The sequence below is a fragment of the Curcuma longa genome, chromosome 15 (genome assembly GCF_044706935.1).
Source record: "Curcuma longa cultivar G26 ecotype Majalengka, Jawa Barat chromosome 15, ITB_CL_G26_1.1, whole genome shotgun sequence".
Classification (NCBI taxonomy): Eukaryota; Viridiplantae; Streptophyta; class Magnoliopsida; order Zingiberales; family Zingiberaceae; genus Curcuma; species Curcuma longa.
This window is the reverse complement of record NC_133875.1, coordinates 5,945,337-5,970,596: the sequence shown is the minus strand read 5'-3', so window position 1 is coordinate 5,970,596 and position 25,260 is coordinate 5,945,337. Positions and strand designations below refer to the sequence as shown.

The following is a 25,260-nucleotide window of genomic DNA, read 5'->3' as shown; positions in this document are numbered from 1 at the left end:
AGAACCAAGTAAATCCGTGTGTCCCTGTGTTGTTTTACTAATTCCACTGCAGTGTATTTGATAGAAAGAACGAACGACAAGTGTTATTCACTTCCCCCTCTAACGCACCCACCGATCCTACAGAAAGGCGATCTTGTTCTAAAGAAGATAGACAAGAAGGTGTTAATGTACAAATCAAGACAACAGTGCTTTGAAAAACCTAGAAATAGAGCAGTGAAGAATTAGGAAGGTAATCCCTATTTTAGCCGGGAGAATGTGAACATTATTAAGCCCAATAACTCGACAATGAGGCTAAAAAGTTTGGGTGATAAACCTAGTTATGTTATAAGATTTAAGCAAGTGATGGAACCAACCTAAATCTGCAAGTGAAGTTTCAACTTTATTATCTCTCGCTCAGTTTGACGAGGACAAGCACACTACAAACCAAAAGCGCCAGCACTTTGAGTTTGATGTTGGAGATGTTGTGTAAGCAGTTTTAACTAAGGATTGTTTTACCGCTGAGGAGTACATAAAAATGTCACCCCAAAAAAGATTGGTCTTGTCGAGATTGTTGAAAAGATAAACCTTAATGTCTATTGCCTAAAGTGACTTAGTCATATTCGCACTGCTAATGTTTTAATGTGAAGCATTGGATTCCTTTCCATTGTGATTCTTTTGATGATGATATGGCCAACAATTCGAGGATGAATTTTCTCCATCTTGAGGAGAATGATACGGGAACAGAAGAGCAATTTTAGTCCTTTAGAGTATTTTCGTCTTTGCAATGTTAGGATCTTAAGTATTTAAACACCTATTTAATTGTTTTAGATTTTTTAAGTTTTTGATCAATAATATTTGCGGCCGCGCCATTTCTTCCGAAACGTTGAGTTTTGTTGCTTATCTCCTGGCATTCTACGGAATCAATAGGGTTTAGAAAATCGATTCCGATATTCGTGTGCGAATCAATGGAACCAATAGTTATCCGTTACTATCTTTATAGAAAATATTTTAGTTAATCCGCCTAGAATCTTCACTCTTGTCATTATATCCTTATACATATCCTTAATTATTTTAATATATATTATGTTAACATCTTTCTTTTCTAAAAGTCTCCACATAATTTCTCTTAGGACTCTATCATAAGCTTTTTCTCGGCCGACATATGTCATGTTTAAGTCTTGCTTCTATTCCCGATATTTTTGAATTAGTCGTCTTAAAAGACGTATAGCTTCTATTGTTGACATACGAGGCTTGAATCCAAATTGATTTTCGATCAACATGGTCTCCTTCCATAGTCTTTTTTGTATAGCTTTTTCTCAAAATTTCATAGTATGATTCATTAGCTTAATACCTCTATAATTCGCACAATTTTGTACGTCTACTTTGTTTTTATATAAGGGGACTAAAATACTTACCCTCTGTATAGTTTTTATTATCGACTTACCAATATCAACATAAATAACTTCGTACGTCATTCAATATTTTGCTTCCCTAGACACTTTCATACCTCTATCAGAAACTACTTTTCCATTTTGCATCCCATTTAAAACAGGTTCTACTTTTGAAGTTTGAATTCTACGATAAAAATTTAAATTAAAGACAATACTAGTTATATTTAATTTATAATGTTGCCAATAAATTTATACTTTTGTTTTGTAATTTAATGTTGTGATGTTTCATATTCCTTAAGAAGTGATGTGCAAGGGTTAACTATCATTTTATTCTCTATCAGAGTTTTGATTTATGGTCAAGTGATAAAACTTTGATATAGTGTTGTCCAACTCTTTGGACACTTCAAAGAGGAACAAGATCAACTCTAATTAGGTGTAATTTATATCTTGTTCTACATAGCTTGTTTACCTCTAAAAATCTTGTAAAGACAAGATGCTTCTCACTTCTCTCACCCATATCGCCCGGTAAGGCATGATATTTAAATCTACATACATATATTAGTTTTGAAAATCATCTAAAGATACTTGTATTATCATTTATGATCTGACTGTGAATCTTGACTTATATTTTATGTTTTTTGTGAATAAAGATATTTCTATTTAACTTGTTTGTAAAGGGCAATTTGTCCCTCCAAGATTGTCTGAAAGCCTATGTCTTAATGTTGCTCCTTTTGCGATCACCAATACAACCTTCGGAGATTTTAAGTTGAACAATGGAAGGATAAGACATGCACACATTTGTTTGCTTAATCGCTCTTTCCTCTTTATTGTTAGTCCTCTCTCATTTTACTTCTTGTCTATGTTTGTAAATTAAATTGTCAATTTCTAGTATCTTATACTAGCCAACCAGAAGAGAGCCCAACTCTGCCAGACTGCTTATAATACAAGAAAAAGCCAAAATCATTCAACAGCACCTAATTAAGGTTTGTTTGCTTGCCGTTATTTACCTGAGAATGCAATCCACTGTCTGTAAGATTAATTAACTGCAGGACACGTGCAGCAAGCTCTGCATCAATCAACTCCTGAGACTCTGTGCTGAAGGAGGGGGAAATTGAAGGTCATATGATTGAATTGCCTCCCAAAAAAAAGTTTTATCAACTCCAACCTACCTACAGCCAACAGACTGTCTAATTTTCAGAATAGCAGCAATAATGTGAACTATCCACGTAATCTGTCCTTCAATGACAGAAAGTTCATCTACATCTCTGTGAGCTGGTAATCTTGCCCACTCCTTCATTTATCAAGCATCATGTTATTCATAATACGAACGGAAAAGAACAAATTCCATTTAGAACCCCAATAACTGGTACTAAAATTATTGAACTTTTAAGATTTATCATACCGTATACGCCTGCAGAATAGGTTCCATGATCTTGATAATGTAGACACTACTCTTTTCATACTACAACATACAAATATATTACAATCAAAATTCAAGAAAAGGCACTCAAATATTATATATAAAAAGAAAGACGAAAAAAAATAGATGATAAATCAAAGCAAAACAATTTTATGCAGCATTGTACTCAGTGTTGTGCACCGAATTCTGAATATAGTGTTGGATTTGTCATAGACATTGTCCATTTATCTGGAGAGATTAATTGTCAAACATAAACTTTACCTAGATTCCTACTACCTTAGAGCATTTAATTGTCTACATGGTTGTACATCATGAAATAAGTATACTGGTAGACTATAAAAATATATAAAATAAAATAATTTATGTTTTCACAGTGAGATTCATCTATATAGTGAGTGGAAATAATGAAGAAATTTCAACAAAAACACTGAAACATGCCAACCTGGAATCTGCAAAGGTAAGGAAAGCACTCAAGTTGATCTTGAAGAAGTTCAACATTGTCCAATGGGTTGTCTGAGAGATCATCCGTAAATCCATCCTGCAATTAATAATGTTTCCAGACTAAGGACCTTAACTTTTGTAAAAGAAGCGCTAAAAAAAATAGCAATATCTTGCCTGAACAGAACTGAATCTAGAGCTGATAAAATCTTCTGTGATTTTAGGGACAGTTTCATCAAGTAAACTTGGTGTATCACCCTTCAAATAAGGCACAGAAGTCACAAGTCTTGACCAAAGACCCAGCAGATAATACACACTGTTGCTGGCCCACTAGCAAGTTGACATCATAAGAAAAGTTACTCATTACAATCAGAGAATAAGCACTTTGAGATAACAAAAATAATACCTTGTAAAACAAGGTTAAAGATACTGGCCTCACCATTCATGGTTACTTGGACCAGTAAATAACAGGTAGACTTGGTATGTATAAATTAGTATTCAAAGATCACTGAGCAAGCTATATGTGTGGTACATAGAGCTGTATGGAGTTGTATGCCACTATGCCCCAATAATAATGGTTGGACAAAGTGGTAAATGCAAATCAGTAAAACTAGCAAACAAACCTGCCACGAGTGCAATGATTTTGCTGTAAATTCTGCTACTAAGCGAATCCAGTCAGTATAAATCTCCACGCTCAAAAGCTCTGATAACTGCAGCATAAAATCAACAGATTAACAATCTAAGTCCCAAAAACATGCAGGCAATGTAAGTCTTGAATGAGAAAGTGCTCTGCTTAGGTGAAAACAGAAAAAAGAACCCAAAAGCCTTGCATAACAAGGTCTAAATATAATCTATAGTACAAAAAAACTGAAACTCTTAAACTATTGACTTTCAAACACACGAAATTTTTGAAATGGGCAACATCTGTTCACTAAAATTGTGACCTCAGTTCGTACAGTGCATTCATGTGAATATTAACTGCAAAAAGATACAGACAAATTCCAACGTGCAGAGGACAGAAGCAATTCAAGAAAATGAAGGCTTACTTGATCTCAGTCAGATAATCTGGCAAGCACAAACCCAGAATGAATGGCGTCAAAACCCCAATGACAATACAGTTCATTAACAAACTTAAGAGACTTGGGTTTAAGCTAGTCCATGGAAACGAATATATCAACATATGGCAGAAAGAGCATTAACCACTCCTATATTCTTCTCAGGAACCTCACTGTCTCATCGTTATCTAGAACTTTTGGGTCATTCACATAATTACAGAATAGGAACCAGAGAATGTTTCATAAAACACATCAGGTAGCTGGGTTGTATTTCTAAGAAAACAGTTCTTGTAACTTGTAACCAACCGATTCAGAAAATGTTATTTGATACAATGGCGGCCAGGAGCCATAATGAAATTCAAGTTCCAAAATAAATTCAAATTTAAGAATATTAAAGGAAGGCCTTAAAAGAAATCACCTAAACAGTTAGGAAAACAAACCTTTGAACAATGAGACCATCTTTTCATGATCAGATACAGTTATGGCCTAACTTGACATTATTAATACATAGAAGCACAGTGGAAGGAAAGTTTTAAGTATGAAGAAGAGAAGATTATTTATAGTTGTATCTCAGACCAAAAATAAAAGAGATAAAGCAGTAAAAAGAGTAACTCTTTCAATATTTGACCACCCTAAATTTCATATGTTGCATCAAGGACTGTAATTGCCCAATGTGAATAATGGGAGAAAGAAATATATAAAAAAGCAGTTTATAGTCTTTTTACTCCATGATAAAGTCGTAAAGACAGCAGACTATGTGAACTATAAAAGTGGCAGAAAGAAAAGGAGAAACCTAGGTGAAGGTGAAGTATCACAAGGATAAAGATTCAGTGGGTAAGGAACAACAGGTAGCCAGAATAACTATGAGTAGGATAAATTTACTTGCTTCCTAAAAACTCCATTTTCTCTAACAATAATTTACTTGGAAGATGAAAATCTCAAGTAACTAAGCCTTAACTTGATGCTTGCTAACAATAATTTACTCAGAAGATGAAAATCTCAAGTAATTAAACTTTAACTTGATTCTTGAAGTAAGCAACAAGTATTTCAGTAATGTCATATCAATCATATGGCATGAGAATTGTAAAGAACCCCATTATCTCTGAAACACATGTTTGGCAAGATGAATTACATGACAAAGCCAGATAACTTGGTTTCAAATCTTCCAAATATGATAAATAGGAACTTTCATAAACCAAAAAGAGTTAAAGATTACCTGGTAGTTGACTTTGAAACGGCCAAGGAGACGGCAAAATTCATGGTAGTTATCATGATCAGCAAGGCCTGGAAAAGGGGGTGCAAGGGGGAAATTAGTAACATAATCATCATTAGCACAAAGAATTCAAAGCTAAATTGTAAAATGCTTGTATGTTAGAAGAAAAAACAAGTTTGCCATTATTTTGTCTTAATGTTATGTCGCAGGAAGGCATAGGAAGATGTGGCCACTCTACCAAAAGAATTTACAGAAAATCACATAATTCCTGTGTTTAAGTATATAATTTCATTCCTATGGACTAAAATTAGTCAGAAAAGTACATATTGAGCTGGATTCCTCATAGAAAGCACTCAACATATTGAGGCTAAAGTATATAATACTTAGCAAGAAAAAGTTATATGAAAGACTTAGAGAGAGGGTGACTCATTATCACAAATGCATGTCCAATTTATACAAAATAATGATTACGATCCCACATAAAGAGAGGCTAAACAAAGACATATAAAAATTTTCACTTGCATCTCCTTCAACTACCAAGATTGTAATCCTCTCCATATTTCATCAGGCGGACAGTTGTACTGAATCTAAGATACAATTTGCCATATGAACATAATCACAGTAAAAGCAATTATACCATACATTATGCCACACAACTGATAATGACCATGTTCTTGTGAAAAAAGGGAAAATAGTATTAAAACCTTTGGGGGAATTCCATGTTCCCCTTGCACGTCAAATATTTTCACATTAGCGCTTAATTTACTAGTCCTAATTTAAAGGACATTGAAATTGGGTAAGGCAAAAACAAATAAATACAACAACCAAGCCTTATCCTATTAGGTAAAATCGTCTATATGGATTCTTTTACGTCATTGGGCTCTATCCCCTACTATATCATCATCTATACTTAAATAAAGTTTATCTTGTTTTATTGTTGCTAATTTTTTTTTACCTTCCTCTTTCTCATTTGAAGTGTGTATTTGTCATAGTTTTACATCGCCTAACTGCAGCATTTATTGGTCGTCTCAGCACATATTCATACCATCTTAAACGTGTTTCTTAGAGTTTTCTCTCAATAGATGCAACTCCAACTTTCCACTAATACTTTCATTTCTTATTTTATCCATCCTCATATGTCCATACATCCATCTGAACATCCTCATCTCTGCAACTCTTATCTTCTGTTCATGTGTTTGAGTCATAATCCAACATTCAGCGTCATATAACATAGCAGATCTAATCGCTATTTTGTAGAACTTACCTTTAAGTTTTAGATATAGTTTATGATCACATAAAACACCCAACGCTCTCCTCCATTTCAACCATCCTGTTTGTATTTTATATAAGACATCTCTCTCAATCCTTCCATCGTCTTGCAAAAATAATCATAAATACTTAAAGCTCTCACTTTCAGACAACTTATCATCTTCTATCTTAACAATTGTCTCATTACATCTAATATTCTATTTATACTAGGGGTGTCAAAAATGGATCCGATCCAACCTGAAAAAAAATCAAGTTAGGATTGAGGGTTTTTGGGTTCGGGTCGAGTTTAGGTTGGCGGTTTTTTATTGGATTAAATTCGATCGGGTTCGGATCGAGTTCGGCTTGACCCGAATTTAGGGTTTAGGAGATTTTTTGGGAGTTAAATCAAATTTTATTTTGAAAATTAAGATGTTTATGTAATATTAGTATGACAATGATAAAATATTAAGATAAAAATAAAAAATTATCAAGAAAAATAACAAAAAAAAATTTCCTCAGAATTTTTCGGGTTATACGAGTTTAGGTTTAGATTTTCGGGTTGAATTTAAATTCGAATTGAGTTCGGATTGAAATTTTTTAATAATATTTTATTTCAACTCGACCTGAAACCCAACCGATCCACTTGAATTGGCACCCCTAGTTTTTACTCTATTAAGTCTAAAATATTTCACTTCTAGTGTTTCCTACCAAAATTCTAGTTTAGCATTTACTCCACGTGTCTCATCTACCAAAACAATATCATATGCAAACAACATGCACAACAGTACAGTATCTTGAATGTGCCCAGTGAGTTCATCTATGATTAATGTAAAAAGATGAGGACTTAGAGCTGATCCTTGATGTAATACTATCTTTATTGGAAAGGCTTCAGTTAATCCGCCTGAAGTTTTCATTCTATCGTTACATTCTCATACATATCCTTAATTAGTTCAATATATGTTAAGCTAACACCTCTCTTTTCTAGAATTCTTCGTATAATTTCTCTTGAAACTCTATCATAAGCTTTTCTAAGTCAATGAATACCATGTGTAGATCTTGCTTTTGCTCCCGATACTTTTCAATTAGTTACCTAAGAAGATGTATAGCTTCTATTGTTGATCTTCCAAGCATGAATCCAAATTGATTTTCGATCACCATGGTCTCCTTCCTTAATCTTCTTTCTATTACTCTTTCTTAAAATTTTATGGTTGGCTCATTAATTTAATACCCGTATAGTTTGCACAATTTTGTGTGCCTCCCTTATTCTTATATATGGGTACTAGAGTACTTACCCTCCATTGATCAGGTATTTTTTTCACTTTCAATATCATGTAAAATAATTTTGTAAGTTATTCAATACCTTGTTTCCCTAGGCACTTCCATACCTCTATCGAAATATCATTTAGTCCAATGGCTTTTTCATTTTGCATCCCAATTAAAATTTATTCTACTTCTAAAGTTTGAATTCTATGATAAAAATTTAAATTTCTATACTCATTTGATCTATTTAAATTACCCAAGTCAAATTGATCACCTAAACCTTCATTAAAAAGTTGATGAAAATACCTCTTCTACCGCTTTTTTATTTCTCCACCATTTACTAGTACCCTATTGCATTCATCTTTAATACATCTTATTTGGATAAGTTCTTTTATCTTCCTCTCTCACTTTAACTATTCTATAAATGTCTCTTTCTCCTTTTGTATCCAATTTTTGATATAACTATTCAAAAAATTTCATTCTTAGCTTTATTCACTGTTTCTTTACCTCTTTCTTAACTCTTATATATTTTTTTAAATTTTTCTCGTTTTTACAAATTTATAATTCCTCATAAGCTGTTCATTTTAATTCACTTGCTCTTGTACTTTATCATTCCACCACTAAGATTCCTTACTTGATGGTGCATGCTCCTTTGACTCACCAAGTACATTCTTGACTACTATTTTCAATTTTAATATCATCTTATCTCATGTCATATTAGAGTCACTGTATATTTCACCTAATACTTGTACTAATACATTCTCCTTAAATATGTTTTGCTTCCTATCCTTTAACTTCCACCACTTAATTCTAAGAGTTGTGAATATTTTACTGTTTGAAGCTTATAGCTAACACTACTAATCTATGTTGGGCAGTTAAACGTTCTTCATAAATGACCTTGCAATCTTTACAAATCTTTCTATCTCTCTTCCTAACCATAAGAAAGTTAATTTGTGATTTATTATTTCCACTTTTAAACATGATCGAATGTTCTTCTCTTTTCTTAAAAAATGTATTAGTTAGTATAAGGTCGTATACTATCGCAAAATCCAATATAATTTTTCCTTTTTCATTTCTTGTTCCAAACTCATAACCCCCATATACTCTCTCATATTCTTCATTTTTCACTCCGATATGCCCATTTAAAATTTAAATCATCTCCTAGTAAAATTATTTTATTTGATAAAATATTTTATAATACTTCATCTAGGTCATCCTAAAATCTTGATTTGGTATTTTTATTTAATCCTACTTGAGATGCATATATGCTAATTACGTTCATAGTTTCTTTCTCCATTACTATTTTTAAAGCTATAATTCTATCCCCTTTCTTACTACTACTACAATTTCATCGTTTAACGAACTACCTACTCCCACTCCATATCTTATTTTACTCTTTCCTGTGTATCCTAACTTAAAACTCCGAGTTCTCTATCATCTTTGCCTTATCGCCTACCCATTTTGTCTCTTGTACACACAAAATCTAATTCTTCTCCTAATCATCATATCTACTACTTCTATTGCTTTACCAGTGAAGGTTCCTATGTTCTATGTTCCAAATCTTAAACTATTAATTTTTCAATAATATTTGTTCTTATCCAATCTATATTGAGAGAACTTTTATCTATTTAACATTACAGCTAAATTCTCATAGAAATGTAGCAGTTCTTGTCAATACATTACAGTCGAACCCTGCAACGTGAACTCTTACATAAATATACACTCGGGTATAGCAAAAATAAACAAATAGATAAATAAATAAAAATAAAGAATTTTTTTAAAAGAAATTCCAAGAGATTAAAAATGGATAATTTAATTTTCATTTAAATTTTTTCTATGCACTCAGTAAATAAATAGAATTAAAAAGTGAGTAAATTGTTTGCCTTTAAGTTAGTATGTATATAAGAATGTAGATTATACTCAAACTCAAAAAGGTACATGGAATTTACACACCAAAATCATTCCTAATATGTCTATACTACAACGAGAAGATAAAACATCTTCAAGATTCCAATTAACCAACATCATCATCAAACCATGTTTGTCCAACTATTAAAAGTTTATATGATTGGTAATATTCAAATTAGTTAATTCATTTTTTAAATTCAAGTTTTTTTTTGTGCCTCTCTCTCTACCCATTACACCTTCATTCTAGAAGGTTCATCCAACTTGACATTATATTATGTTGTACATAGACATTATTTAGTGGATAGCCCATCCTACAACCCAGGGGAACCAATTGGCAAAACCATGCTAATATCCTCCTACTAGTGGATCATCAGTCAACCGCTTTGCATGTTTGGTTCACAAGGAATGATCAAATGATACAATCCTTGGGATCTTGGATAAGAACCTATGTGCTAGAACGCAAAGACATCTCATCCCCTCAGCACACAAAACTACGACAGGACACTGAAACCTCAACGGCATAGGTAAGAAAAACAAGTTGTGAGTAGATAAAGTAAATTCAAATCTAGCAAGGATGAAGTTGGGTGGTCAAGAGAGCTTGTGACGTCATCTAGGATAATTTCAGTCTGTTGTTGAGGAACTGCACAGCCTGCACAATCATTAAGTGCACAGGGTGTAACCTATCTGGAAGAAGGCACACAAGACTTTATTGGATGCAAGAGCCCTTGCAGTGAGCAATGGCATCAGCCAGGCAAAGGAAGGAGGGAGGCTCTATGAGGAACAAGAGTATTCTTGTTCATTCTTCTCTTTTCCCACTGTTACTGTTAGCACCCAGCACAAGCATTGACACCAGTACATCTACTTGCAACTGAGGAACAATACCTCAACTCAAAATAAAATTTTAAATCTTGGTCATGATCAAATATTCATACTTGTATCAAACATGGTCCTCCAATTATCCACCTCAGTACCTACAGATTGAAGATAATATAAAAATGGTTGAAGTGAAGCATATGATTATCAATGTAAGCCGTCAACTAGAACCCCCTTAAATATGGTAATGAGCATCTCAATCACCAAATCCAAATAAATAGATGAGTTGGCTAGAGGTCTGCTAATCTGACTCTTGTCAATGTTTTCATTTGTTATTCCTCAGATTGCCTTGATCTACAAATTGAAGCAAAATTGTTTGCGACCGCCAAAGAACCTCATCCTTGGCCCGTTGAACTGCAATGATCTGTGCTGCTCAAACTTAGATAACAGGGAGAATGCATTCTATTGTCACATAAAGTTCATCTGTTATGTTTTAACATCACATTCTTTATTCTAAGCATAGAAGGCCATGTCCTTTGATTTGACGCCATTTTTTCAACACATATACTAACTGTTGGAACCTCAATGATTGGGAATTTAAATTCATCATCAAAAATTCATAAAAAAATCCTTCAACATAAGCAAAATGCTAGAAAATTATTGATATCCTTCACTGAAGATGGTCTATTCATTATTAAGCAATGTTCTTCTTGTTCTTGGTTCATTCAGTCGGGAGCCAAAATCAAGTATTAGCTGAGATTAGTTACTTTCTCTTTTCTCCTCTTTTTTCAAGTAAATGCAATAGCTAATTCTCTTTTACGACATGTTCTCCAGATTTCCATCACCCCTCTATACTATCCTCTAAGGAGTAGATATTGAACCCTAATCATCACTCCTCATGTGATACAATTAGTTTTCTTATGCTACAGTTTGGGAAACTACAAATTCTGCTTGCAGTAAGGGAATTAACAAAGAAGATTATCATCTTTCAAAGTATAGATGATCCAGTCAACTTCAGCATCGAAGCTTCAAAACCCTCAATTGTGCACTAGTGCTATGCCTTAGTTTTCATTTTGTGGGATTTCTTTCTATTTTGCGTTATAAGTTGGGCAACCATTAACATACATGTTCCAACTTGAAGGGAAAGTTATAGTATACAGTTTAGTCCCACATGAGTAATATTGTACTATTCTAACTAGGTATATCAATAGAATTACCTAAGTGTTGCTTTTATGCTAATCTATGAGCTTGACATGAATAGCAAAAAAATCTCACCAGGAACTTTGCTTTCAAGCCAAGTTTAAAATAGGAAAACAAATCTTAAAGACAATCCACAAGCTCTAATTAAAAACAAACCTTGGCCTGTTTGCAGTATCTCTTTTGTCCCTCTCATAAGATTCGATAGGAATTGGGATCTTGCAGGATCATCAGTAAATAATGACCGTCTAACCGAGGCAAGCCTGACTAGACACTCCAAAGCCTACAAACAAAATACATTTAACTGTAAATAGAGTGAGCAAATTTAATTATCATAACTCAGAAAAGATAGATGAAAACAAATATGAATCATCGTATAAAACATAAACAGAATGTGACTAAAGGACATGCAAACTTGTATCTGATCTAATCATAGAACCCAGTCTGACGGCTCCTACTCTTACTGTCAAAGTTCTCATCCAGACCAATCATTTTGTCGAGTTCTGATCCAGTTTGTTATTTGGATTCATGCGTGAAAGATCGACGATAGAAGTTATACATCTTCACACACAATTGATTGAAAAGTATCGGAAAAAGAAGCAAGACTTACACATGATATTTATAAACCTAGAAAAAGTTTATCACAAAGTCCTGCGAGAAATTATATGAAAATTCTAGAAAAGAAAAACGTTAGCATAGCGTATATTAAAACAATTAAGGATATATATAAGAATGTAATAACAAGAATGAAGACTTCAAATCCTGGCAGATTAACCTAAACGTTCCCTATAAAAATAGGATTACAATAAGGATCTACTCTAAGTCCATTTTTTTAGAAAATAAAAATAAGTATTGTATAACTAGATATATAACTAAACCCATGTTTATGTTAAAAAAAAAAGAATAAAATTAGATTTTTAAATTAATGATAAGTTGAAACTAATAATTACAATTGTTAAATGAATATTCTTAAACTGATATTTATATTATTTAAAACTTAATATGACATTTAAATTCAGTTGTAGAACAAATTTTTATCTTATATTTAAATGAAAATAAAATTGTTATACTAAATTAATAGTAAGTTAAAACTAATGATTGCAATTTCTTAAACTGATATTTTATATTATTTTAAAATTATAATATGAAATTTGAATTCAGTTGTAGAACTCATTTTTATATCATATTTAAATGGAAACTAAATTGGCATACTTAAAATTAAATAACTTGATTTTTGAAGTTAGTATATTAAAAATTTTAAAACATATTTAATCAGCTATTTTTTACATTGTAGGTTTGGTGCAATATGTAGGCTTACAACTTTCTATTTTCCCCAAGTGCTATCAAAAGAGATCACATTGTAAAAATAAAACTAGTAAAACATTTCAAGAAACCATTGACTAGTAAGTGAAGACAAGTGCATGAGTAAAAGACATGAAAATCACATCCTACAAAAGAATAGAATATGTATTAACTCGGTCAAATAGAAGACATGTTAGAAAAAACTTCATTTCGAATATACCTCTTTTGATTGTGGTGGTTCGGTGATGTTATAATAATCAAAGAAAATTTGGAGGGTGGAGGGATCTTGCAACACAGATTTCCAGGACGATGGAATCTGCAAAAACAAGTACAATAGCAGTAATGTATCTTCAATCAGTCAAGGCATCAAGAAGTTATATGGGCATTCAAATTTGTAATTCTAAGTGAAGTACCTGAACAGTACCAAACTCTTCGGAGCTTTCATCTACTGAAGTTCCAACAAAGTCAAAAGACAAGCACTTCAAAGAAAGTGAAAGAGTGAGTTCCCTCAGGACAGAGACTGCAAACAAATAATGACATTAAAATGATATCATAGATAAGCGGTAAATATATAACAATCTCATTGGTAATTAATTATAAAAAACCTTGCATATTTTCATCACTCTTTAGTTGATGTAGAGAAGTTAAAGAAATTTGAAATATCTGGAAAAGTGATTGATCCCTAAAAGAGCAGGCCACCTTTCGATGTACTGTCAAAGATATCCCCTGGTTTGGCTGTAAAGTAAATTGGTAAAGATATCAATTTTCTCATTGACAGATATGATCAATTTCAAGCAATTAATTATATGACAGAGCAAAATATTTAATTCAAAGATCAAAAACATCAAAAGAAGCATATTGTCAGAACACAGTGAATGTAATTAGCAGCATATTCTAATCAAATTCATGCCATTGACATTATTTTCTTTCATTCCATTTTATGCTTGTTGACCTAACAAACACATGTTATACGACAAAAAAATAGAAAATAAAAGACAATTAAATACATTTGGACAGCAAGAGGAAGTAGAACAAAGGAGTGCAATAAGAAACCTTAAACAAACCTGAATAATATTATGGCACATTAGCCTCTCATCTGAGATCAAATTTTCTCAAACAGTTTTAGCATCTACCATAACAGCCACTAAATTAAACAATATGATAGGCAAAATTGCCTTAGACATTCAGTTACTTGATCTAGTGTCTCCTGTTCTGCTCTTACTGTATCATTTATAGTTCCATACTCAAGGCATCAGGCGATATGCATTTTTCCCTCAAAAAAATTTGCAGGCGAAAACTAAAGAGGGTAGCCTGTAGCTAAATGGACAAGGATTGATATTTTGTTCCAGAACTCCAATTCTGATCATCCAAGCTATAGATCAAGCAACCTTCTGAGACACCAACTCTGGAACTCTAAAACTAGAAATTATAACAAGCAACCATAGTTTATTTTATGAAGGATCAAGTTTTGAACTGAACTAAAGGATAGCTCCTGGTAGCATAGGAAATGGAAAAGTATTCTAATAATATTTTAGAAATACTTTTCACATACATATTATTATTAAACTTAAACAAATAATATTAGGAAATTGTGTATACAAAAAATTGAATAAAATTCGATAAGGTCATATAGAATGCTTGATCTTGAGGCATACATGGGTGGAAGATAGGTCGTTAGCAGTTTGGAAAGTAAAGGGGAGGTATGGAGAATGAGGAAATTGATTTAATTCCTCAATCTATCATTTCCCACTGTACTAAGTCTACTAAAAGATTTGCTATGTGTATTCAAGAGATACATGTCAACAAAAAATATATTAAGCATAGACTCATAAAATACATACTCATGCACATCATAATGATAAGGAGTATAACAGAGGAAGCTATGTCCTTATTCACATTAACCTTAACCATTCATCTTAAAAACTCCTTAAAGAACCTTCATGCTCTCCATTGGCCCCTTCCATTATGAGAAAAATTAATAATTATTATTATATTATTTAGTTGTCCATGTAATTAATACTAATCCTTGAAGAAACTTCATGCCTACATAATCAATATAGAAGACTCATTACCATATAGAGGAGCATTTGAAGCTTCTTTTTAATTTGATTTATTTTAAGCCATCTAAAACTAAACGAGGTTTATATATAAGATAGTCTAGTTCAACAATTATATTTAATTAGACTGGTGGTGTTTTTAAGAGGTTAGTAATTATATTTAATTCGCCATTTTTTTCCAAAAAATCCCTCTTGCTCGTCTGCAGCACCCACCCCTTCTCTCTCTAAGATACTCTTACTCTCTCAGTTAGCGGACAAAACGATTTTATCCATATTGACCAGCATGGTTTGGCACCTCAATTCATGATTCTACGTCATTATTTTACTCTTAAGTAATAAAAAAATTTGTCTTTGCATGAGATTGTTGTCCTAGACTCAATGCTACAACATATTTCTTCATAGGAGAAAACTAAAGACGTGAAGTATTAAGCCAACATACACTCAAAGACAATTGTCATGGAAAGATTAAAACGAGAAAAATCCCTGACTTATGAATTTATATTATGCTTGTTAGGTTTTCATAGGAACGAGACGCACATTCAGAACCTCTTCTAATTATGCAAAAATAGCTGGTTAGCCTAGTAGAGAATCTTGGTTACTTGAACGACCTATAAATATGATTATTTTTGTTAGCGATCATATGTGTGTTACTAATTAATTTTGTTTGGTTTATTATTTCTGTTCATATGCTACAAGCTTGGAACTTCTGTGCAGGCTATTTGAGTATGTAATTTTTCAATAATCATTTGTTACCAACCTTGTTGGTTACTTAGAGTATGATTTTCTGAGGTAGAGAATCTTGGTCACTTGAATAACCTACCACTTTGAATTATTTTTGTTAGCTAAGATATGTATGTTACTGACTAATTTTGTTTGGTTTATTGCTCTTGGTCATATCTTGGTCATATGATACATAGTTAGACATCAGAAACTTCATTATGCAGGCCATTTGAGTATGTAATTTTTCAATGTGTTATCAACCTTGTTGATCAGTTGACTAGGCACATCTATTGAGAATATGAATCATTGGCTTGATATAGAATCATATATTTCTAAATTAATCTATTATTGAAGCATATTGAATTAAACAAGCTTCACTCCATTATTTTATATATTTTGGCACTGATATTCGATAAATTGTTGCTTATAAACTAGAACAAGGTTTGAGGTTTTGCTTCACTGTTTATTGCAGTGTCTAACTGTATGGAGACTGACCATTCATGTCCCATCACCTAAGGAGGCACAAACCAGTCAGTTGGCTCAAGGGTTTGTGCCAATTTGGCAAAGCAACAGAACAGTTTAGTGTTTGCCTCTACAAAATGGAAGGATATTAAGAGAAGAAGATAAGCCCTCAGGGCGTAGTATAGACGGTGGGCGCAATGTATTATTGGCGCAATGGTCAGGGGTCGATTCCCAAGAGGTGATGACCTGCATGATCGACCCCGTCATGCGCCTAACGCCAATGTACCTGAATGAATCTCCCTCCATATCCGTAGAGTAGACTCTAGGGGAGCCATTGAGGTAGCAGATCTACCTTTTTTTAAGAGAAGAAGATAAGGATGGAAGGCAGAAGGAGAAGGGGAAGTCTTCTCCAGACCTCTCTACTCCTTCCTATCGCCATGCTAACCTATCCATCAATTACTACGTCTAACAAGCATCACAAAATTATGTGATGGCAAGAAAAATATATCAATTTTAAAACAAAAAAACAAGTTTGAGAGTCTAAATATAATTTTATCTTGGAGGGTCTGAAAAATATAGTTTTTATATTTTTACTATTTTAGTAGACTTAGTCTATTTTTCTTCAATCTCAATAAGATGGAGTTATCATAGAAGTCTTTAAAAGAAGACTCCCAGGTTCTATCAACTAAGGCATGAAACTCTTCGTAAGATGGCAATTGGAGGCACACAGATTTTCACATGTTGTCTCTTGATTATCATGTAGCAAGATAAAAAATGACAATTATAGTTGATAGCACCATGTAGTATTCTCCTAACCTGATTCATCTCAGAGACAAGTTGGTTTAGTATCTTCAAACCAATTGAATAATGACCTGAGGAAGCCTAAAAACAAAGAACAAGAAAATAGAAATGATTAAAAATGTACACTTGCAGCTGATAGAAAAGGATTGTTTATGTAAACCTCCTCGGCATTTTATAAAATAAACCAAATATGGAAACATTCAACAAATTGATATCAATAATAGCAAGCGGATGCCATGTAAAGTAACAGATTACTTTTAGGAGCCATCAGAGGCAAGGAACATTTCTATTCTTTAAATAGTACAAAATGTTTCTCCATTCTATATGAAAACTCATTTAACCTTTACTTATTTAGACTTAATAGATGGAATTCACTTTGATCAAAAGGACTTGATTCAAAATTCATAATTCATGTAGCCATTTACTAATTTTGTTCTCATTTAGCCTTCAGTTATTACTTGTGCCCGAGCTCAGCTTACTTTTTTGAAAGTTGAACAAGTTTCTGTGACATGAAAACCAGAGGCAAAATCATGAGATGAAAATACTTAATAGCTAGGAGGACGCGGTGTTAATAAGATTAGGAAGAACCGGCCAGGAAGATTAATCTTCAGAGTAATGCATCATAGCATCATCAGTGAATAACAAGAAAATAATGGTCACCTCTTATAATCCATGATATTGATCTTACAATGATGAGTTTCAATGAAATTGACAGTTGACAGTAATTACCTGACTCAAGAAGTTTGTTGCCTCATTGACGATATCTCTAAATCTGTCATCATCTAGCCATCCAAATTTTGTTATCCGACACAACAATTGTATCATTGATCCAACTACAAAGTTCTGCAATTCAGGTCCTCTGCTAGCTAGATAGTTTACCACATAATTCCCTTCATAGTTAATATAAATCGCAAAGTCAATTTAACATGTTGCAAGTGAAGCTACAAAATTGTCTTAACTTGGTAATTTAGTCATACAGAACTACTTGTACTAAACAAAAAAAAATGTCCATAAACTCATAATAGTTCAGATTTTTCTTCCTTGTTCACAATTTAGATACTCCATCAAAACCGGCGTTGCTATGCAACTCAACCGTGTGCACATTGCTTTAGTAGTTTAACCTTGGCAACTAACTAGACAAAACTTCAACAGTTTTATATAAAATGATTAAAGCAGATAATAATGAGGTAAGAATGTACAGTTCAACGCAAAGCTTGTAAAAAGTAAACCAAAAGTATTTACTAAGCAAAAGTTAGCATTTACAACTTTGAAAGGAATATTACGGATATCAAGTCGCAACTGCAGGGAGAGACTTTGCTCCATGACTTGCTTCAACAAGCTTGAACTGGCCAACATCAAAGCATAAGGAGTCAAAGCATTGTCCAAAATATATTGGCACTGAGTAATATAATCAGGGTTCACAGAAAAGCATTTCAAGGTGCTCTCTGCATGTGCTCGTTCAGCTGAATCCTGAGACATATAAAGCACCTCACACAAGGCTTCCAAGTGGGCTAAGCTCTCCATAGATAAGAAACAACCAGAATTTCCAATATTCCAGATGATCAAAATTCCATGACTTTATGGCATATGCCTGTCTCCTTCCCACAAATGGAACCACAACAACCAATTCCTGTACAATGATGTTACAGAAATGGACGAACTATGCAGTTCTGAAATTATATATGATCATATTCAAGTATTATATCACCAACAAAGTTCAGAAGCTGCAATAAATGATAGAACCACTGGAATGTCGCGACACATACAAACGTAAAAAATGGAATAGTTCAAATCAAAATTGTCCCATGCTATACAATTGTCAACATAAGTTCAAAATCTAAATAGGAAGCAGGAGAAACATCTCAGGAAGTAGATCATCAGCAATTGTGCCACAGATTAGAGTCCAAAGATAGTGTCTGTCCTTGCAAAAAAAAAAAATACAAAGAAAAAAGGGTCAGATAGAGGATCCAGGTAAATATTTGGATGACAAACCATCAATAAATTAGTACGCTTAGCTCAAGTTAATGGTTTCAGTGCAAAAGTTTAAGTATTGGTAAACATCAATGACAATTATATTGCATACTATTCTAAAAGGAAAAACGCATAGCATTCAATAGGAGGCCGACAAGGAAAGTAGTAAAAATAGAGCATTCAAAACATAAAAAAGTATTTTTAAAAAAAAAGTTCAGACTAAACAAGAACAAGTTAACGATAAACGACAAATTGTACAAACCAAAAAAGTTGTATTCCTAAAGTTTGTAGGAACTTTACAAACATCTTGTTTTCATTACCTATTAGTCTATTACCAAATAAAGCAAAAGGTACGTAATTAGGAGATACCGTACATAGAAATAGACATGCATGTCGTGATGCTTGGACACAGAATAATCATTCAGAGTAACCAATTAAGAAGCGTAAACCATGACCGTAGGGAAAAAAACGGGTGTGCTGGGACACAGCATCACTTCATTCCCACAATAGGAATGATACGCAATATGAATTTTGGGCACGCCGCACTAGCATAAAATAAAACATCTAGATGCATTTTACAAGAACTTTTGTTTCTCTCATAAATCACCAAACCAAGCTTGACAAGTATGGATTTACCAAATACACCAGAAGTAACATTATTTATTTCTCACAGAATGTAAATCATTAATGTGCAAATGATGCTGTGGTAAATGGTACCAAAGTCTTCACGCATTCATGGCAGGAAGAGGCAAAAATCAAAGTAATTAAAAACTTTAGATAAATCTAGCAACCTTGTTCCTGATAACATAACCATTCACTACCTTTTTTCACCTACCAGGAAAAAGTGTCTCCTCTATCGTATTCTTCTAGTGTTTAATTTTGCACACACTAAACAGTAGTTTAGAACTATCAAGAACAGCAATTGACTAATCATATCTAGATGGACCTAATGTTTTTTTCGTGTAACTACAGTTCATCTATAGAAATGCTCCCAGCAACCTGCAGCCATCAGGATGCATCCTTTCAACTTTCTTACCATTGCTTAGAAATAAGTGACCCCCATGTCCTAATGCTTGTTTATACACGTCCAATGAAAACTCAAAAAAGTGAGAACTAACAAATCTACACGATCATTATATAATTCTCTAAAGGTGCCTCATCTATGTATTCTTCTTGACTTTGTTAAATAGATGTTTCTTTGCAAAAGATGCATTGCATAAATTAACACCGTTATTTTTAGATTGACACCCATCGAATAATCAAATCAGCATTACATTCCCGTATAAATCGCAAAGAAAAATTGCTGATTATTTCTTCTTCAAAGACTCGTCTGATATTTGATCATTCTCAGCAATCAGCGGAAGTAGATTAATATCTCCGCCTAAAAAAGGAAAGTTTTCCGCAATCCAGACCCAAACAGGCCCGCAAGGATTCAAAAGCTGGAAGCAGGAAGACGAGGCGATCAAGGATCCATAGCCAGGAATGGACCACGTCGAAGCAATAATTGCACTAGATTCCCTCGACGAAAAAACTCCCGCATCGCTCTCCGGCGCCGATACTACCTTCGCCGCGGATTCGGCGAAAACTCGTGATTTCCGCCGCAAAAGCGGTGGTTCTGATCCAACTTTGCGGCTAGGGGAGAGCGCCTAATAACCGAATCTGGGGAAGAAATTTAGGGAGATCGATGCACATAGGGTTAGATTGGGGAAGGCGAATACCTTGCGATTCTGTCAGGCTCTCCTTCTTCTCTCTCTCTCTCTCTCTCACTTTGTCTTCTCTTTTTCGGGCTCTAGCTTTGTCAAGATTGGAGGAGGGCATGTGTGTGCGAGGAGAGGTATTTAAAGCCCGAGGCGGTGAGGGTAATTTGGGGCAGCTAGCGAGGGTTGTGTTCCTTTTATTTTTTATGGAAGGGAAGGCTCCGATCACCGATCAGTCAAGATTGGATGCATGGTCCGATACGCCAGAAAGCAAATTTTTTGAAAAAAAAAAATAAAAACAAATTTTTTATTTTAAATAGGAAATTAAAAACAAATCATATAAGTTTTTTTTTAACAATTGAACTAATTATTTTATAAACAAATTTAAAATAAATAATTTTCTTCCTATGAATTCTCCCATGGTTCTTGTTTTATAGTAAGACTTAGTTTAACCGAGAATTAAGGGGTGAAGAGGAAAAGAACTTGCGCCAAAATTCATTAGGTTGTGTTTACGCGAGAAAGAAATAAATAAGAGAGGAGGAATCGAGTTGATCACGAAGACGTATGAGAAAGGAAATACGACAAAAAGTGGATTGCTTCCGAGCATTGAAAGGAAAGGAAACAAGATCGTTATTTTTATTAGTTCTATTGATTACCTAAAGAGAATGGCGTGCAATTAATTGAGAAATTTGGCGTAATCCTTACGACCCTAACATCGCGAATTCCTCAATCCCTCTCAATGTGTTTGAGCTTGATTCCTTTGCAAATACATAGAATTGTCAAGCTTAATGTAGAGACCTTTTGAAGGAATGTGGTCTAACTAACATGAAGGCTACACTTAAGTAAATGTGGAACTTGCTTCCATAAGGTCATTTAAGCTATAGTTTTTCCCCTCGAGTAAATAGTAAAAAATAGAAGGGATGTGAAGGATTTTTTTTCCCCTTAGAAAATGATTAGTTTAACCAAGTATTTGCAATCTAAATGTATTATATTTGTCGAATTAATTATTTATAAGGTTTTTACCTTTGTTTTTTTTTTAATTATTGGAATATTTTGATAATCTTTTAGATCACTTTAAACAGTGTTGTTCCTTGTGCTTTGCTTGAGATTGAAGGAGGATTATGAAAGAGTATAACATTCTACCTTTTCTACCAATTCCTTTTAGTCCTCAAGGAGTAGATGGCTTTCGTCGTGTCTATTATTTGATTGATTAAAGATAGGACATATATTTAATTATTAAATAATTATGAGATAAGTACTCTTTAATTTAAGCCCGTTTAATTCAGCTTTGAAAGGTAACTTAGCGAATCAAATTAGAAAGTTATAAAATAATTGCAAAGTAATTATTTCTCAATTTTAAGTAATTCCAAAAATAGACTAAAATTCTTAAATAATTTTATAAATTTGCTTTAATTTCTCAAATATTTCCAAACTTAGCTTCTAGCGTTAAGATTTTACATTTAATAATCAACATTTTATTAATGCATTTTCTCAAAAAATAGATACATATTGCATAAATATATTTTAAGAGTTAAATAGTCTCAAAGTAGAATCAAAACATACAAATTTATCTGGAAACTTAAACCTCTACATTTTAGGTAACTTTTCTTAGACGTCATCAACAACAAAATACATCACTTGAGTACATGTCGTCCAATATAACATATTTAATCATTTATATACTTTCAACATTGAACTTTTTAAGACATTAATATCTAACAAGTAGCGTATTTAATCATTTATATACTTTCAACATTGAAAAAACATTAATATCTAACAAGTAGCGTATTCAATAAAATTATAAAAATCGATCAGATAATGATCTTCAAAAATCGAGGACCTTCAATTGCTCAAACATGTTTTAATGCATCTCCAATTGAGAGAATAAAGTGTAAAAGTGTTTAAGGGGGGCGGTGCTTAAAGCTCAATGCCAAAAGTGCTCAAACACAAGTAAACTTTTCCTCTATTTTTTTAATTACAAGAAAGAAAAAAAAAAGTAATTATGCATAGATTGAAATGGATGGAGAATAGAAAAATATAATAAAGCAAAAAGATCGATTGAGACTTCCATTAAAACCGCACCATAGATTAATTTTGTTTTTTAATGAAGACTTTATTATTATTATTATTATTATTCGATAATTCATTTTCACTGCTGGCATAGAAAATGTACAGCTACTCTCGTACCGCGACCCAGAACCGTTCGATGCCCATCAGGCGTTCGTTAACGTACCCCAACGGACGCGGGGTCTCAGATGACGACCGCGTCGAGGTCTGAGAGAACCCAACCGTGGTCGACCGGGCCGGTCGCAGCGCCCGGCTCGAACCGGTCCAGCAAGTACGCCGACGTGTCCAGCGTCGCAACGAAGTAGCTCCCCTGGACGCCCGGGAGCGGCGGATCTTCGGCTGGGTTCCCCTCCGCGCCGGTCACCTGGTGGACCAGCTGGCGGAAGTTGGCCGGGTCGGCGTCGATGTAGGTGATCGGCGAGCTCTTGCACTGCCGGGACTTGCGCTTCTTCCCGATCCGCGCGAAGGGAGGTTCCAGGAGGCGGGGCGGCGGGGCGAAGGGAGGTTCCAGGCGGAAAGGGGAGGAGAGGAAATCGGGCGAAGGGTCGACCGCGACGGAGGAGGAGGATTGGCCCGAGAATAGGGCCATCCGGAGGGCACGGGTGAGGGCGTCGTTCTCGCGGGCGAAGGCGGCCTCGGAGATGAAGCCGTTGATCCATGGTCGAAGCTCCTCCGCCATCGCTGCGGTTGGTGGCTGCTTCTCGATCGAGGGACAACGGGCAAGTGAGGGTGCCTTTTAAAGAGGAGCCACGCGAATATAATCGATAACATTTTTCTCCGTACGGAATTTTAAATTAAATTAAAAAAATATTAAAATAAAGACGGTTATAATATATAACAATTATAAATGGAACATTCTATTTTTTTTTATTTTTGCCCGATTTATATTTTTAAAATAAATTCCACGCACGCACTCAAACATGGCATTCTGTTTGCTGAGGCAGTGAGGACAGGCTCCGGTACGGGTGCCTAATTAGGTCGTTAGGTCGAATTCAATCCTTGCTGGAGCATCCCCATCACGAGGGTCGTCGCTGGAGCTAAACTGCCGATGCTGGCTGCGGTTTCTGACTCCGGAATAGTGGGTTTAGCTTGCCATCCACGTGAGAAATGCGAACTCGTTTGACTTTCTGACCCCGTGAAGACTCAGAGAGGTGTGGATGCACATGGCTGTCGTTCGATCACCCTACAAACGGATTAGACGTGTTTCACAGATGTGATGAAATCTGTCAAACGGTCTCACACGATCGGTCTCCATTTATGATAAATCGAAAAATTATAATTGATCATGACGCAGGAGGGTATTGTCTAGTTTCGTCAGGATTTAAACCTTTGTCCTTTTCTACAAATCTGCTGCGTCGTAACCAACTCAACTATATTCCAAGGTACTCAAAAGAACGAATAAGAAAATTTTAATGATCAATAACGTATAAAAATTGTACTTTAAATTTATCTAAAATTATTTACATTTAAAATTAGTCAAAGTGACTAATTTTTAAGTCAAAGTCCCTTCGGTCTTTGCATTCGAGGGCTAATCTTCTATCTCATCTAAGGAAGCCTTTGCACGTCTTCGTTACTTATTCAGAGGTCCATAGAAAATTATCTATCTAAGATTATCTCTTCTTAGTCCATAGTTCCTAACGTAAGATTAAAATTCTAGAGGTATCTCATTAGTGACTTTAACCTACATCCTTTATCTCAAGTTCTAATCAATTGATCCATATGATTTATGAGTGAAAATTAAGTTATTTGAGCCATAGAGGATTGATAAATTTTAAACATGAGATATTCATCCTATTGAAATTACAAAATCAACTCAAACATATTTGTTGAGATTACTTGAGTTAATAATTTCAAATTGTCAGCCTGAGCTGAATTAGACTGGACTACAGGATTCTCTGAGCTCAAGTGGGACGTTGTTGCTATTGAGCCGAGTTTCTAAGTGTATGAGCTACTGAGCTAGTCTGGTAGTCGTCTGTCAAACTCCCGAGTGGACTTCTCGAGTCCAAGCAAAATGTCGATAGATACAATTGAGTGCTCTCGAGTACCGCCTTGTTTGAGCGGCCCGAGTGCTTCTCGAGCCTAAGGGAGAAGTGAAGTGTCGAGTGCTACCTGAGAGGTGCATCGAGTAATCCTGAGTCTGGAAGTCAAGTGTCGAGTCGGGATGTAAGTCACCGACTATCCAGTCAAAGTAGATTATTGCTTGAGAGCCAAATCAAAAAAAGGAAACACCGAGGCCTACGTTCACAATTGAGTCTCTTTCC

General features: G+C 34.2%; 2 protein-coding genes across 3 annotated transcripts in view; both read right to left on the bottom strand.

The window, feature by feature from the left end:
- The window catches only part of LOC141846243 (uncharacterized), a 34,314-nt gene extending 13,237 nt beyond the window's left edge, over window positions 1–21,077 (bottom strand). For both annotated transcript variants that reach the window (XM_074734249.1, XM_074734250.1), the window contains exons 1-15: window positions 20,954–21,077; window positions 18,548–19,180; window positions 17,994–18,154; window positions 17,280–17,345; window positions 13,830–13,959; window positions 13,638–13,744; window positions 13,445–13,540; window positions 12,082–12,205; window positions 5,500–5,567; window positions 3,852–3,938; window positions 3,406–3,558; window positions 3,233–3,328; window positions 2,773–2,832; window positions 2,540–2,661; window positions 2,378–2,465 (exon numbers count right to left, since the gene is read on the bottom strand). In XM_074734249.1, coding sequence (XP_074590350.1) covers window positions 2,378–2,465; window positions 2,540–2,661; window positions 2,773–2,832; window positions 3,233–3,328; window positions 3,406–3,558; window positions 3,852–3,938; window positions 5,500–5,567; window positions 12,082–12,205; window positions 13,445–13,540; window positions 13,638–13,744; window positions 13,830–13,959; window positions 17,280–17,345; window positions 17,994–18,154; window positions 18,548–18,788 — 1,599 coding nt within the window. In that variant the 5' untranslated portion in view covers window positions 18,789–19,180; window positions 20,954–21,077. The remainder of the gene's footprint in view (window positions 1–2,377; window positions 2,466–2,539; window positions 2,662–2,772; window positions 2,833–3,232; window positions 3,329–3,405; window positions 3,559–3,851; window positions 3,939–5,499; window positions 5,568–12,081; window positions 12,206–13,444; window positions 13,541–13,637; window positions 13,745–13,829; window positions 13,960–17,279; window positions 17,346–17,993; window positions 18,155–18,547; window positions 19,181–20,953) is intronic.
- A 2,013-nt stretch (window positions 21,078–23,090) lies between these two features.
- LOC141845805 (uncharacterized) lies at window positions 23,091–23,704 on the bottom strand. Its single transcript, XM_074733810.1, has one exon. The coding sequence runs from the start codon at window positions 23,676–23,678 to the stop codon at window positions 23,184–23,186; it is 495 nt and encodes a 164-aa protein (XP_074589911.1). The 5' UTR covers window positions 23,679–23,704; the 3' UTR covers window positions 23,091–23,183.
- Between the last annotated feature and the right edge of the window lie 1,556 nt (window positions 23,705–25,260).

Excerpts from the sequence above, each read along its gene's own strand:
- LOC141845805 (XM_074733810.1), bottom strand. The coding sequence starts at position 23,678 with ATGGCGGAGGAGCTTCGACCATGGATCAACGGCTTCATCTCCGAGGCC.